At 58.3% G+C, this 14,274-nt stretch overlaps 1 protein-coding gene across 1 annotated transcript; it reads left to right on the top strand.

Moving 5' to 3' along the window:
• Window positions 1–617: 617 nt before the first annotated feature.
• Window positions 618–14,104, top strand: PDK2 (pyruvate dehydrogenase kinase 2). Its single transcript, XM_077776838.1, has 10 exons — window positions 618–754; window positions 7,864–7,935; window positions 8,310–8,494; window positions 8,985–9,074; window positions 9,258–9,335; window positions 11,671–11,747; window positions 11,838–11,968; window positions 12,031–12,121; window positions 12,370–12,483; window positions 13,033–14,104. Exons 1-10 carry the CDS (start codon window positions 687–689, stop codon window positions 13,171–13,173), a joined length of 1,047 nt encoding a protein of 348 aa, XP_077632964.1. The 5' UTR covers window positions 618–686; the 3' UTR covers window positions 13,174–14,104.
• Window positions 14,105–14,274: the final 170 nt, after the last annotated feature.

The raw sequence follows: 14,274 nt of genomic DNA, 5'->3' as shown, positions 1-14,274 counted from the left end.
CCCTCCCTGCTCATGCTCTCTCTCTCTCTCTCTCTCCTAGAAATAAATAAACAAACATTAAAAAAAAAAAAAAAAAAAAAAAAAAAAAAAAAAAAAAAGAGAGCAGCCTGGATGAGGACAGAGTGACCCGCAGTGACTCTGGGCTCCTGCAGCTGCTATGGGCCAGGCATAGCTCCCCTCAGCCAGGCCCAGCCCCGGGAAGGGCTGGTTTTCCCAGACTCCTCTGCCCACCTGGGTCAACCCCAGCCCACCCCTTCTACCCTGCAGAAGCGAGTGTCCAGACAGAGAGACACGAAGTGAGGTCAGTTAAGCCAAAGGCGGCTCCAAGTGGGCCCAGGAGTGGCCCTGTCTCCTGTGGTAGAAGGCAAGCGGGTGTCAGTGGAGGCTGGGGAGGGGAGGCAAGCTTGAAGAGGGGTAGGAGGGGTGGTGTGGAGACGGGATCGGTGCAGGCGACTGGGAGAGCTGCTTTGTTTTGTGCCCCCCCGCCCCCCGGTCACTTCTTCTCCGTGCCCTCAGGAACTGAAGGATTTTATCTACCCGATCCCTGAGCTGATCTCCCGCTCCAGTGGTTTGCAGCTGTGTGGGCTCACCCGCCTCTCTCTCCCCCTCCAGGGTCCAGCAATGCCTGTGAGAAAACCTCATTCACCTTCCTCAGGCAGGAGCTGCCCGTGCGCCTGGCCAACATCATGAAAGAGATCAACCTGCTTCCCGACCGAGTGCTGAGCACGCCCTCGGTGCAGCTGGTCCAGAGCTGGTGAGACCCACCCCCCCACCAGCCGCTCCCACTCCACTGCCCACCCTGCTGCCAGATGGGCCCCGGGCTCAGAGAGGGAGACTCTGTGCTCTTAGGTGCTCCCTTGAGGGAGATGGGGGCAGTGGGGAAGCACAGGGGCTCCAAGAGGCTGGAGTGCTGCCCAAGGTCAAGTGGCATGCTGGGCCAGAGCGGGAGCTGAGATAAAGCCTCCATGCCTGTGGGCCATCCCTATACTTCGCCACTCCCTCCTCTGGAAACTCAGCATCCACCTGGGAGGAGATCGTTTTCACAGCCCAAATCCAAACCAAGCAAATGTCGCCATTTGCCCCCGACCCTGGTTCTAAAAAGCCAGCGCCTACTGGGTAATATTTATCTGGGGCACCATGGGAAATAGAAACGGAAAGAAACAGATTGTCAAATGATGTAAGCCAAGCTACGAGTCATATTGTTTTGGATGTTGGGAAACACCCACACCCAGGGAGGGCACGGTCCCTACCCCCCACCCCCGCCAACGTTGGAGGGGCAAAGACCAAAAGTTGCAGCGGTAGCGGAAGGAAACCCTCCGTAAAGGTCACTCTAGAACCCTGTCCCGCGTTAAATAACCGGATGACATTGATCAATGGCCGGTCGCATGAAGAACAAGAAAGAGTTTGCAAGGGGCATGGGAGTGATTAATCTTAATCTTTGCTGGTCTTCGGTGGTTCCTACACAGAAACCCTTTGCTGGGTCTTCTGGCGGTGGTGAGCAGTCCGTGATCTGGTGGGGAGCGGAGTTGATAGACTAAGAGCTCCACAGGTAGTGGTGGGAGCAGTGAGGCGCTGAAGAGTTACTTTTTAAAAAAAATTTTTTTAATGTTTATTTATTTTTGAGACAGAGAGAGACAGAGCATAAGCGGGGGAGGGGCAGAGAGAAGGAGACCCAGAATCCGAAGCAGGCTCCAGGCTCCGAGCTGTCGGCACAGAGCCCAACACGGGGCTCAAACCCACTAACCCTGAGATCATGACCTGAGCCGAAGTCAGATGCCCAAATGACTGAGCCACCCAGGCGCCCTGAGAGTTACTTTTATTTAAGAACCAAAACAGTCTTCAAAGGCAACATCGATTGGGTTTTTCTCCTTGTTGTAGAAGCATAACATGTCCACCTCAACGTTTGGAAAACACACCAAGTGGGGAAGAGAGAATGTGAACCCCTACCGGCAGGGTTTCATGAGGTTTTAGTGGTGCCTTCCGAGCATTCTTGCTACGCATGGATGCACACACACAGGACTTACTCTTATTTAATGAGATGCGGTACGGGAAGTGTTTTGTGCACGAGGCTGGGCACATAGAAGATGCAGGCTGAGTCAGAAAGCTGTGGGGAAGGGGCGCCTGGGTGGCTCGGGGTCGGTTGGGCAACTCTTGATGTCAGCTCAGGTCACGATCTCGCCATTCACGGGTTTCAGCCCTGCCGTAGGCCTTTGTGCAGACAGCGCGGAGCCTGCTTGGGATTCTCTCTCTCCCTCTCTCTGCCCCTCTCCCTCACGTGCACATGCTCGCTCTCGCTCTCTCGCTCTCAAAATTCACAAACATTTAAGAAAAGAAGAACGTGTGGGGAAGTTGAAATGGATGCATAGAGGAGGTGACATGTCCCTGGGCCGTACAGAGCACCTCAGTGAGCCCAGACCTAGAAAGAAGGGAAGGGCATTACAGGCCTTGAAATGGCAGCGCTGAGGTGTAGAGGGAGACCTCGGAGACCTCACTCTGTGCCCACAGTGCTTTTGATACAAGCGGTGGAGGGGCTGGGGGGAGAGGGCGGAGACTGGTCTTCCTACAGCCCCACCAGGTCACCCCTCACTGGGCCCTGTCCCTCTGAGGTCCAGGACATCTGGGCCAACCGGCATTTCCCACCATGGGGCGGGTGGAAGTCGTAGGCAGGAGCCAGAAGGTGCCATCTGTTTCCCCGCTCCTCCTCCGGCTCTGTCCGGCTGGCTGGCTGGCCGCCTCTCCAGCGGGTCCCTGACTCCAGGACAGGCCCTCTTGGGCCCCTCCCCGGACACTGTGCTCCTGGGAGAGCAGAGGAGATGTGTGCCAGGGTGTGGGGGAGCTGCTGAACTGCCCGTGATGCCCCCAGGCCCCTGCCCAGGACATTCCTGAAAAGGAATCGCACATGTGTGGGCTTGGCCTGACTTTTCTTCCCGGAAAGCTTGGAAGTCATGTCCAGCAACAGCAGGAGGGAGCAAAGTTAGACAAAAGAGAACCCTTCGCAGTGTTGGATGATTTAACTTAGAGGAGAGCAAGCCAAGGGATTGCTGCAGCCCGCCAAGGTTGTTTCCGGGGGGAATGGGCATCGGGCTGTGGCAAGAGAGGCTGAAGTGTGATGGGAGGAAGGACTTTCTGATGGGGACAAGGTGGCTGCCTGTGACAGCGTGCATACCTCCTCCCGGGAAACCCACCCCCAGCTCGGCACAGGGGTGGAGGTGGGCAGGGTTTGCATGAGAGGAGGGGAGGAGGGGGACAGCACACCAAGGAGCCTGGCAAGGGGGCCACTGTCTTCAGAGTCTGGTGAGTGGGGAACAAATGCTCCCCTTTGGGGAACGGTAGAGTCCCAGATGAATGCTCTTAGTGGGGGTAACGCTGAGAGGTCGTGATAGCTGGTGAGTTTCTACTCTGCTGCCGGGAGATTCTAGGCGAGTGTCAGTGGCCAAGGGGGACGAGTCGAGCATTCCTGGTTCTAAATAAACCTGATAAATTGTTTCAGCCAGACAGACCTGGTGCAGACAGACCCGTTTTGGAAGTGACTGGAAGAGAGTAGAAAGCCCTGGTAATTGGCGTCAGCATCAGCACGCTTGACTTTGAGGCTTGGCTTTGCTGCTTGCTGGACACTTAATCCTTAGCAAGCCCTCCAGCCTCCCTGAGCCTCGGCTTCCTCACGTGTCAAATAGGGATCCATTCTGTCTCAAAGGGCAAATGCCACCGTTAGAGGCAATATGGTGCTATACAAACTCTGTATGCACAAGTGGTGTCCCCGAGCTCTAGGGCAGCAGCCCCTCCAGGCCAAAGATTTGTGACTGTGGCCGAGGTTCTCTTAGACAATGTGGTAATAATAGCAATGACAGTGACCAAAGCAAACAGACCTGGAGGGCCTGCTGTGCGTCAGGAAGAAGGAAGAAGGCATGTCCGCTGAGTCTTCACTCACTTAATGTTCCCGACAGCCTTATGAAGGCGGCCTTGTTTTTATCCCCATTTCCTAGATGAGCAGACTGAGGTTCAGAGAGGTGAAGACACAGGTCTGAGGTCACTGAGGCTGCTGGTGAGAGAGCGGGGTGTGCGAGCTGGCTGCATTCATGAGGGGAAGGGAACAGCGCTGGGTTCTGGGGCAGCCGTCTGCATCTGAGGTTTCCACGCTCACCAGGCGAGTCCTCCAGACTCTGATGAGGGCTCACCTCATCAGAACGTGTGCAGCCCAGGGATGCTGAGTGCCGAGCAGGGACCTAGATATGTGCTTCCAGAAGGTGGCGGGTTAAGTGAGGGATGCAGAGTAGAATCTCGTGTCATCAAGGGGTTGCAGGGGAAAGGGGCTGGAGCGCCTTCTCATGAACCTCCCTTGCCTGTCAGTGAGGTGTGCGGACCCCAGACCCAGCCTGTGGGGCACCCGCACCCCAACCCTACAGGAACCACCGTTCTTGAGAAGAGCCACTCCCATGTTGGTGGTCCCAGGTTCCCAGGGCCTGCTGTGCCCCAGGCTGTGCCCCAGGGCCAGATCTTCACCGAATCCCTCCCTCCTTCCGTGATCAGGGTTGAGACTGATGACCTCAGAGTGCGGCTGCCGGGAACCCCATTGTATAGGCGGGGACCTGAGCGGCTCAGCGGTCTCCGTAGCACCCAGGACTGGGGTCTGCCTGGCTCAGGGCTTGCACCCAGCACCCCTCCACAGACCAGCTTCCAGATACAGGACAGGTGTGTCACCTCTCCCTGCTCCAACGGCCATGGCCATGGCCTCGTTCACACTTCTCACTCCCAGCCCCCTCTGCCTCTCCACACATCCCGCCCCCATGCCTCCCAGCTGCAGGGCTCTGGGCAGGCCAGAAGGGCCCAGAAGGCAGGCCCCCAGAGCCTGGTTTGCTGAGGTTGGCAGGCCCAGGCCAACCCCGGGGCAGCCGTGTTGGGCCCCCCACTGCCTGCCAGGCCTGCTCTGTCCGTAAACCTGGAACTGAAGTGGCACATCTGTCATTGCACCACTGCTCTCGGGCCTCCCGGGTCCAAGCCCAGTTCTTTCTCCGGTCCCCGGAGCGGTGGGCAGTGCGGGAGCCAGCGAGTGTCACTCCTTCCCCGGGGTGTCTCCCTTTAGGACCCAGTCTTTCCTGAGGGTGACATCTCGTGTGGCAGGCCTCAGTGGGCTTCAGGCCAGGGCCCCTGGAGTCCTCTGGGAAAATCCTTCCCACCCTCTCCTCTTCCTCCCCCAGGACCAGTCCCAGGAAGGAAAGGGCCTTGGAGGGGAGGGAGGGCGCAGGGATTCTAACCCTGTGAGGGGGCACGCAGGGGTGCTACCCTGTTTCACAGTCCGAGTCTGGGAGACCAAGGCCGGAGGCTGCCAGGCCTCCCCAGACCGGAGCTATCCTTTGCCCCACTTCGTTGGCCATGTGACCAGGCCCCACTTCTTCTGTCCTTTAGGGTCCATTTGGCAGCCTCAGGGGTGTGGCGCCAGGAGCTGTGGTGCTTACCGGGCCCCTCTGCGCCTCCTGGCCCAGTGGGCGGGGCCTCCTGGCTCCTCCCCCTCCCTCCCTGCCCGGGCTTAGGAAGGGGTTCTGGGCTCTAGTCCGCAGCGGGTTTCCTCCCCTTCCTCTACCTGCCCCAGCCTTGCACACTTGCAGGTTTTCTCCCCAAATCCCATCGCCTTCCCAGAATCCTGAGCGTGAGGCTTTCTCCTGGACGTGGCAATGAGGGCGTGGAACAGGGATTTGGTGGCACACAGCCTAGAGAGAGAGGCCCTGCTCTGCTCGGTAACCCCCTCACCTGTGGAACGAGCGCAGCAGGAGCACCCAGCTCCAGGTTAAGGCGGAGGCTAAAGGAGGGGAGCAGGCAGGCGCAGAGCCGAGTCCTGTCCGAGGTTGGCTCCCCGTAAATGCCAGCGGCGTTCACACTGGCAGCAGCACTGTTAGTTAGGACCAGTGTAGATGGCAAGCAACTGGCCCCATGGTGTGGACTTGGAGTCAGACAGATGTGGGTTTGAACCCCAGCACGGGCCCCTTACGATGTGGCCTGGGCCATACCACCTGCTTTCTCTGAGCAGGTTTCTTTATCTATAAAAAGCCAGTGTACACTGGACACAGGCGGGCACGGGCAGGCGCTCTGTAAGAGGCAGATGTTATAACCCCCCAGGGAGCCCGAATTGGGGCCTCTCTGATTGTCTGCTGCGGCTGCAGGGGTGGGGTGGGGCGACGTGGGGAAGATGGTCTCCTCTGCTGGGTGGGGAGGGCAGACGGGGAGCACCAAGGGCTGGGATGACCCCGTTCCTGCCATCCACACCACGGTGGCGGTCCAGTGCCCAGGACAGCCAGGAGGAGGCTATCGGGTGCCATGTGGGAGCTCAGAGGACACACTCAGCTACTGACGATATTTAAACCTCCATTCATAACAAGGGCACCCATCTAGAGAGTGCTCACCGTGCGCCAGGCACTGTGCTACTCATCACACTTGACCCTCACTGAAAGGCAGTGGTGGCAGTAGGTACAAAACCCTCCATTTTCCTGATGAGGAAACTCAGGCCCAGAGAGGCTCCACGACTCACACAGGCCACACAGCCCGAAGTGAGACAGCCAGGATGGGGACTCAGTAGAGCGAGCCCCCAAGCCAGCTCTCCCACTCTCTCCTCCCCTGTCTTAAGCCAGAGAGGGAAGAGCAGCCGTTGGTAGGTGACGGGGGGAGGGCATTCTGCACAGAGGGACCGTCGGGGATGTGGAGGGTAGTGTGTTGAGCAGACCGGGCACGGCATGGTGGCAGGAGTGCCAGAGGCTGGAGTCCTCTCCACCACCTCCCAGCCGCAGGATGGCTTCGGGCCTCGGTTGAGGAACCTGTGAAATGGGACCGATGCCTGCTCTTCTCACCTGTCAAGGTCAAAGCGCTGAGTACATAGGAATGCTCCTACTGTGGAGGTCCCTTTCCTAGAGACCGTTAAGCCCCGCAGCCCTCTGCCCCAGGGCTCCAGGCGGCCCCTCCTTGCTGCTGGCCAGAAGGGTTTCCCCTGGAGAGAGGCTCAGCTGTGTGGCCTTCCCCTGGAGACCAGCGTGTGTGCCCGGCACAGCGGGGGTCCCAGCTTATAGGGGCTCTAGGTTGACACTGGCTGCTGCCTTGAGAGGTGGGCCCGACTCCCTTGCACAGGCTGGTCCCCCCGCTGCCTTCAGTTCAGGGCTTCCCAACACTCCCCCGGTTACCCAGCTCTTTTGCAATTCCTGCGGAAACCGGCCTCCCAACCAGGCCTGCAGATGAGGGGTGTCAGGGGCCCTTTGGAGTGAAGTGAGCTGTCCCTGCTGGCAAAGGGTTCCAGCCCCACCCATGATCAGGGCCGGCCATGCCTGTCCCACTGCTGTGTCCTTCCCACCTGCCCTTTAAGATCCACCTCCTGAGGCAGACTGCACGGCTCCCCATGCCCAGCCCAGTGCGTGAGGCTGTAATCCTCATGGAGCCTCCGCTCTGATGTGCCCCGGGCTGGCCAGCCGCGCCCCAAGGAATGAAACAGCAGCCAGACAGGCCAGATGTCACGGTCCGTTTCCATGAAGGGCCTCGGGGAGGTTAAGTGACTCACCCCAGCCTTCTGTCACTGCAGAGCCTTGCTCATTCATCCAGGAGGCCCTGGGGACCGAATGATCGCCAGGGCCCCTCCGAAGGCTGCTATTCTTAGATCCCAAAGCAAAGGTGCTATACGGGGGACCAGCAAATGAGAGATGTTCTTGCATAACTTACTGTGTTGTCAGGGAGACTTGCACACAGGAAACGCTTGGGGAAAAAGTGTGGTGCAGTCCGGGTGCCGCCCACGGTCGGGGCGGAGCAGGCGAGGCGCCAGCTGTCGGGTGGGAAGGGGGCCAGGCCTGGCCTGGAGCTGAGGCCGTGTCCCCCCTTCCCCACCGCACACAGGTATGTCCAGAGCCTCCTGGACATCATGGAGTTCCTGGACAAGGACCCGGAGGACCATCGTACCCTGAGCCAGTGAGTGAGCGCCTCCGTTGGGGACAGGAGGGCAGGCGCAGGCGAGGGGCACGGAGCCACAGCCCAGCGGCAAAAATGCCAGGAGGGTGGAAGAAATGACCTCTGTCCTCAGGGATAGCTGGTCTGAGAGGGCAGTTGGCCCCTGGCCTCTCAGTGTCACTGAGTCTGATTGGGGGGACCCAAGCCCTTGTCCCTGAAGAGTCCCCTGCTGTCAGCCAGGCAGTGGGAGATTCAGGGCAGGCTTGAGAAGCAGCAGGGAAGGCACCGTGTGTCCGTCAGGTTGGGAAGGGTCAAATGAATGAAGATATGGGGAGAGGAGGTCAGAAGTGGGGAAGAGATGGGGGGGCGGGGCCGACAGCTGCCGTGCCCTGCAGGTTCGCGGAGGCCCTGATCACCATCCGGAACCGCCACAACGACGTGGTGCCCACCATGGCACAGGGCGTGCTGGAGTACAAGGATGCCTACGGCAACGACCCGGTCTCCAACCAGAACATTCAGTACTTTCTGGACCGCTTCTACCTCAGCCGCATCTCCATCCGCATGCTCATCAATCAGCACAGTGAGCAGGGCTGGGGGGGTGCTCAGGGCCGGAGAGAGCGCTTCCGGCCCCACGGTGGACAAAGAACATGGCAGCCATGAACTGTGTCCTACCCGTTTGTAGAGTGCAAAGTCACGCCTCCTCTTTATTTAAAGAGTGTCCCGTGTAGCATGCATCAAAAGTCGGTTGCCTTCAGAAGCAGTCCCAAAGTGTCCACTGTGATTGTTAAGAAATTACAACCAGTTGGAAATTAAATGAGATCCTCATGCTCAGATCGTTCCTGATGCAGCATGGGAAAATTATTTGTAAACGGTGTCGCAGAAGGAAGAAGGAGTGTAATGTGGGCTGTGTGGGGGACCGGGGCTCTCTTAGAATACTTCAGGTCTGCAAAGAGTCCAGGCAGGGAGGAGGTGGGAGGAGAGGTGTTAAGTGCAGGGGTGGAGTTAGAGAGCCTGGGGGGAGGGGGCAGGAGGGGAGCCCCACCAACAGCACCCTTCCTTCCTGTCCACAGCCCTGATTTTTGACGGCAGCACCAACCCAGCCCACCCCAAACACATTGGCAGCATTGACCCCAACTGCAACGTCTCTGAGGTGGTGAAGGGTAAGCCGCCCTCGCTGCGCTGGCCCACACGGGGGAGCCCCAGGGACCCCCTTGGAGCTACCTGGCCCGAGGCAGAGCCATTCCCCAGTGGGTGGGGGCCTCATCCCCTTGGGCGTGATGTTAGCAATGCCCCTCCCCCCATGCCAGACCCTAGCCCCCTAACCGGCCTCTCTCTTCTCTCAGATGCCTATGACATGGCCAAGCTGCTGTGTGACAAGTATTACATGGCTTCACCTGACTTGGAGATCCAAGAGATCAATAGTGAGTGAACAAGGCCATGTGCATGTGTGTGCATGTGCGTGTGCATGTGTGTGTGTGTCTAAGGGCTCCAGAGAAGAAGGTGAGATGGAGGAGTCAGGAAAAGGACTGGGAGAAAAAAAAAAAAAAAAAAAGGAAAAGAACTAGATGGAGCAGAAGCAGAGCTAGTATTGACTTATGATTAGCAGTATTATTATTAATTTATGTGTCAAGCATTTATGAAGCAATAAACATACCAGGCACTCTGTTCTCACGGAGGCTATGTTCCTGGTGCTTGGGAGGTTGGGGAACGGGGCCGTTAGCCAGTGAACAAGTAACAAACAAGCTAATTTCAGATGGTGACAAGTGACGGGGAGGCAGCAAGATGAGGTCACATGACAGTGACGGCGAGGACCGGTGTGTTTCAGAATCCAGACAACTGTTGGCTTAATTAGAAGAGAGGTTTTCCCTCTCTCTCCGGCCCCTGGGGTGCAGCCGTCAGAGCTGGCCACCCACACTCAGGTCTCAGCTCCAGCTGGAGAAGGCGAAGAGGATGCAGAAGGCAGGGCTGGGGGAGGGGAGACTCACTCCTCTAAGTCACCTGGCCACGCCCGGCCGCCAGGGAGCCTGGGAATTCAGTCGAGCTGGGCAGCCATGTGCCCGGTAAAACTTTGGGGGAGGGGGTATCTATTACCAAAAGAGGAAGGGAAGAGTGGATACAAGAAGATGGCTTCAAGGGTCCTACTTTGGGTGGGGTGGTCAGGGGCCATCAGGACCGGAGGGTGTGCTGGGAGATGGCCAGGGAGGGGTTGGAGACAGAGGCCACGGCACACGGGGCCCACGGGCCACAGGGAGGAGCTGGGATGTTGTGTGCAGCAGGAAGCCCACTGGAGGGTTTGAAACGCATGCCAGGATCGGACTTACGTTGTAAAGGTATTTAGAGGTCGGAGGGGGTGGGTGAGACCTCAGGAAGACCAGTTAGGGAGGTCACTACAGGAATCCAGGGGAGGGCAAGGCAGCAGAGATGAAAAAAAAAGGGTAGATCTGAGAAGAAGTAGAGAGGTCCGGACCTGCTGATGAGTCAGGGGCATAAGAGAAAGGGGGAACAGGGATCTGGAAGTTTCTACATCCATCTCCCCCACCTTGCCTTAGCCACCCCCTGCCTGTGTGCCAGAAGCCTAAGGTATTTCATGCCTGGAAGTCAGGCTGCCTACATCCTTAAGGCCCAGTTCAAGTTCAGGCCCTTGGCAAAGCCTTCCTGGACCTCCTAGAAAACACGGTTAGGCACCCACCTACCTCTGTTTGAATTACTTGGGGGCAGAGACAGAAGGGCAGAGACAGGCCGCTTTACTTCAGTATCCCTGGGGTCAAGTTCAGGGCCTGGCACACAGCTCTAGGTACAACACCCAATGTGAAAGTCAGCTGTGTGTTTGTCTAGACTTGAATTTCCAAGACGGTAGGGCTGAGTTTCATTCAACTTTATGCCCCACTGCCCAGCATTCGTTAATCCATTTTTTGAGCTCCTGCCACAAAGTTTCGTGCCAGGTACCAGGAGAAGATACCAGTCCCTAAGACCAAGAAATACTCCAGGCTAGAGCGATTCTTGAGAGGCAGAGTGCTGCTCTAAGAATCATGTGCAGCTCNGGGGGGGGGAAGGGGGAGCTGGGGGGCTCAGTCAGTTAAGCATCCAACTTCAGCCCAAATCATGATCTTGTGGTTTGTGGGTTTGAGCCCCGCAACGGGCTCTGTGCTGACAGCCCAGAGCCTGGAGCCTGCTTCAGATTCTGTGCCTCCCTCTCTCTCTGCCCCTCCCTGACTTGTGCTCTGACTCTATCTCAAAAATAAACAAACATTAAAAAAACTTCCAGGGAGTCTGGTGTCCAGGTGAATGCTAGGAGGCTGGAGATAGGCTGGATAGATAGTTTTTGAATGGATGGACGGCTAGATGAACAGTGGATAAAGAGAAGGTTGGATCTGTACTCTCTGAATGGGTAACTGAGGATGGGTGTTTGAAAAATGCATAGTTGAGGGACAGTTTGATGGCTGAATGGACACTGGAGGGGTAGATGGAAGAATTCATAGATGTCGACCATTCAGCATCCGTGATTGGATGGATGGATAGATAGATGGATGGATGGACGGACATTTTACAATGGGTGGATACTGCATGAATAGATAGATGGTTGAATGGACACCGAAGGAATGGATAGCTGGATGAACAAATGCCAGATGGGTGGCCCAGCAGATGGTTGGACGATAGATGGGTGGTTGAGTGCTGGGTCCCAGGTGCTGAGTGAACGAATGCAGAATGGTGACCTCTTGACAATTTCCTGACCCTTGATCTCGACTCTCCCAGCAGCATCCAACTCCAAACAGCCAATTCACATGGTCTATGTCCCCTCCCACCTCTACCACATGCTTTTTGAACTCTTCAAGGTAAGGGGGTGGGGAATGGTCCTCTATGGGGTTGGGGGTGGTTAGGTTAGGCTGCTCCCGTCCATCTCTTCCACCTTTCTCCCCCCACAGAATGCCATGCGCGCAACTGTGGAAAGCCACGAGTCCAGTCTTGTTCTCCCACCTATCAAGGTCATGGTGGCCTTGGGCGAGGAAGATCTGTCCATCAAAGTATGTGACCCTTGGTTTGGGGCCAGAGGGCGGTGGGGTGGGAACTTCCCTTCCTCTGGGAGATGGGCTCAGAGAAGATCCTGGGCATGNGCAGGGCAGCCCCCCTGAGGAAGATCGAGCGACTCTTCAGCTACATGTATTCCACCGCCCCCACCCCCCAGCCAGGCACCGGAGGGACCCCGCTGGTGAGATGGCTTCTCTCCAGCACGAGAGGCCTGTCCTCTACCTCTCCCCGGCCAAGCTCCTCTGCCTCCCCTGCTTCCCCCCAATCCCAGCCGAGACCAGCCTTTCTGGCCCCACCAGACCCATGTCCCCCACCCCTGGGGGATTCTGGGAATCCCTGGCCCCACCCCCACTCAGCACACGGGTCCCTGCAGCTCTAGGAAGCCCAGCACCAGCCTCCTCATCATGCTCCCTTCCTGCCCCCTCACAGGCTGGCTTCGGGTACGGGCTCCCCATTTCCCGCCTCTATGCCAAGTACTTCCAGGGAGACCTGCAGCTCTTCTCCATGGAGGGCTTTGGGACTGATGCTGTCATCTACCTCAAGGTGAGGCTCCTTGACCGCAGGGCCCGGCTGGCAGGGTTTGCTGGTGCGTTGGCCTGCTGTGAGGCTCCTAAACCACCCCTCCCATCCTTTCCCGACTCCGGACTGAGAATCAGAGCACAGCTACAGTTCCCCAGCCCCCAGGCATTCCCAACCTGGCAGGCAATTTAAGGAAGTCCACGGTCCATGACTAAGACCGCTGTTCTGGGGACCTTTGCCTTCTTACACCCAGGCGGAAGGGGGGTCCCGTAGAGAACTTCTCAGCCGGCTCAGGAAGAGACCGAGGCCCAGAGTCGGTGACCTTGTTCAAGGTCACAGCCCACCCTCCCTCTGCCTCCCTGACCCTTTGAGTGAGCAGCCTTCCTGAACGGGAAGGAATGAGGCACAGACGGGACAGGTCCTTTCGTGGGTCTTTCTGGGCCGGGGTCGGTGGTCTCAGCCGGTGGCTGGCCCAGACATGGCGAGTCACATTCAGAGGCCACCACAGCCCGCCCTGGGGAGGGGCGGGTGGGGCACTGGGGGGCGGACCAGGCTGACCCTAGTGCTCCCCAGGCCCTGTCCACGGACTCAGTGGAACGCCTGCCCGTCTACAACAAGTCAGCCTGGCGTCACTACCAGACCATCCAGGAGGCCGGCGACTGGTGTGTGCCCAGCACAGAGCCCAAGAACACGTCCACCTACCGCGTCAGCTAGGGGCCGCCTCACTGCCCCATGCCTGAGAGGACAGACTGCCATCACCGGGATCAGCCGCCACGGTGACCCTCCCCGTCCCCCCCACCCCCAGGTGGGGAGAGGCTCTCCCTGATGACCAGTTTCTGTCTCTATGGAAATTATAGTGGTGACCAGTCCGTGGGGGCCCCTAAGTGCCAATCTCTCTCCATGGAGACCCCTGGGTGGCCTCCCCGTGGTTCAGTCTCGGCGGGTGCTGCCTGAGGGCAGGGGCCTATCTCCGACCTGATGGGGCGTCCCAGCACCGCATCTCCATGGCAGTCCTTCAGAGCTGCCACTTCTCTGCCAGGGGTTCTGCATACCCCTCACTGCCCTCCACGGCCCTGGCCTTCCAAGGACACCCTGCTTGCCTTACCCTCCACCCCAGCCCGTGCAGGCACCCTGGTCCTGGTCCAGAGTCTGTGTTAGGAATCAGCCAGCTGTCCCTGGGTGGAGAAAGGCATTGCACCCTTGGGCCCTGGTCCTGCAGCGCCTCCCTCCACCCTGAGTTTTGAAGGTCAAGGTTAGGAGGCGGGAGTTCTCACCCAGGGCTCAGCCTTAGGGTGGAGGAACCAGGGAGGACCCGGAGATGAGCGGCCCCTAGCCCGGCTGCTCGGAGCCTCTCAGGCACCTCCCAAGCCCTTCCCTGGCGTGTCCTCACATGCCCACCCCTGCCTGCCAGCCCCACACCCCCATGGGTCCACATGAGCTCCAGACACCCCCACCCTCCGTGCCTGGACACGCACACGCTTGGGATGGCCTTCTCCCTAGAATGCTCTATGTACATAGCTAGTTTTATAGCCCCGAAAGCCACCCCCCCCCGCCCTCCCCTTAGCACACAGGGGTTAAAGTCGTGTGTCCCTCCTAGTGGCTGTGATGATGGCCGTGACATCCACAGTAAAGAGGAGATAAACGAGACTGCGTCCTGGCTGCTTTCCTGGCAGGGGGGAGGTGGGGAGGGAGAGCCGCATGCACTGGCACGCGCAGGCTGTAGTCCCAGTGATCACCACATGACGCGCTCAGGACACCCAGCGCCGGGCATGACTCTGTCTACCCAGGCAGAGCCCTCCATTCAAGGCACCTGAA

This window comes from Crocuta crocuta, unplaced genomic scaffold, assembly GCF_008692635.1.
Source record: "Crocuta crocuta isolate KB4526 unplaced genomic scaffold, BGI_CrCroc_1.0 scaffold352, whole genome shotgun sequence".
In the NCBI taxonomy this organism is placed as follows: domain Eukaryota; kingdom Metazoa; phylum Chordata; class Mammalia; order Carnivora; family Hyaenidae; genus Crocuta; species Crocuta crocuta.
This window is presented reverse-complemented; position numbering and strand designations above follow the sequence as displayed.

What these genes read in the sequence shown, in the direction of transcription:
- PDK2 (XM_077776838.1), top strand. Translation starts at nt 687, where the DNA reads ATGAAAGAGATCAACCTGCTTCCCGACCGAGTGCTGAGCACGCCCTCG. An exon ending in GACCATCGTACCCTGAGCCA is followed by an intron (nt 7,936 to 8,309) that starts GTGAGTGAGCGC and finishes CGTGCCCTGCAG; the next exon opens with GTTCGCGGAGGCCCTGATCA. An exon ending in GGAGATCCAAGAGATCAATA is followed by an intron (nt 9,336 to 11,670) that starts GTGAGTGAACAA and finishes CTCTCCCAGCAG; the next exon opens with CATCCAACTCCAAACAGCCA.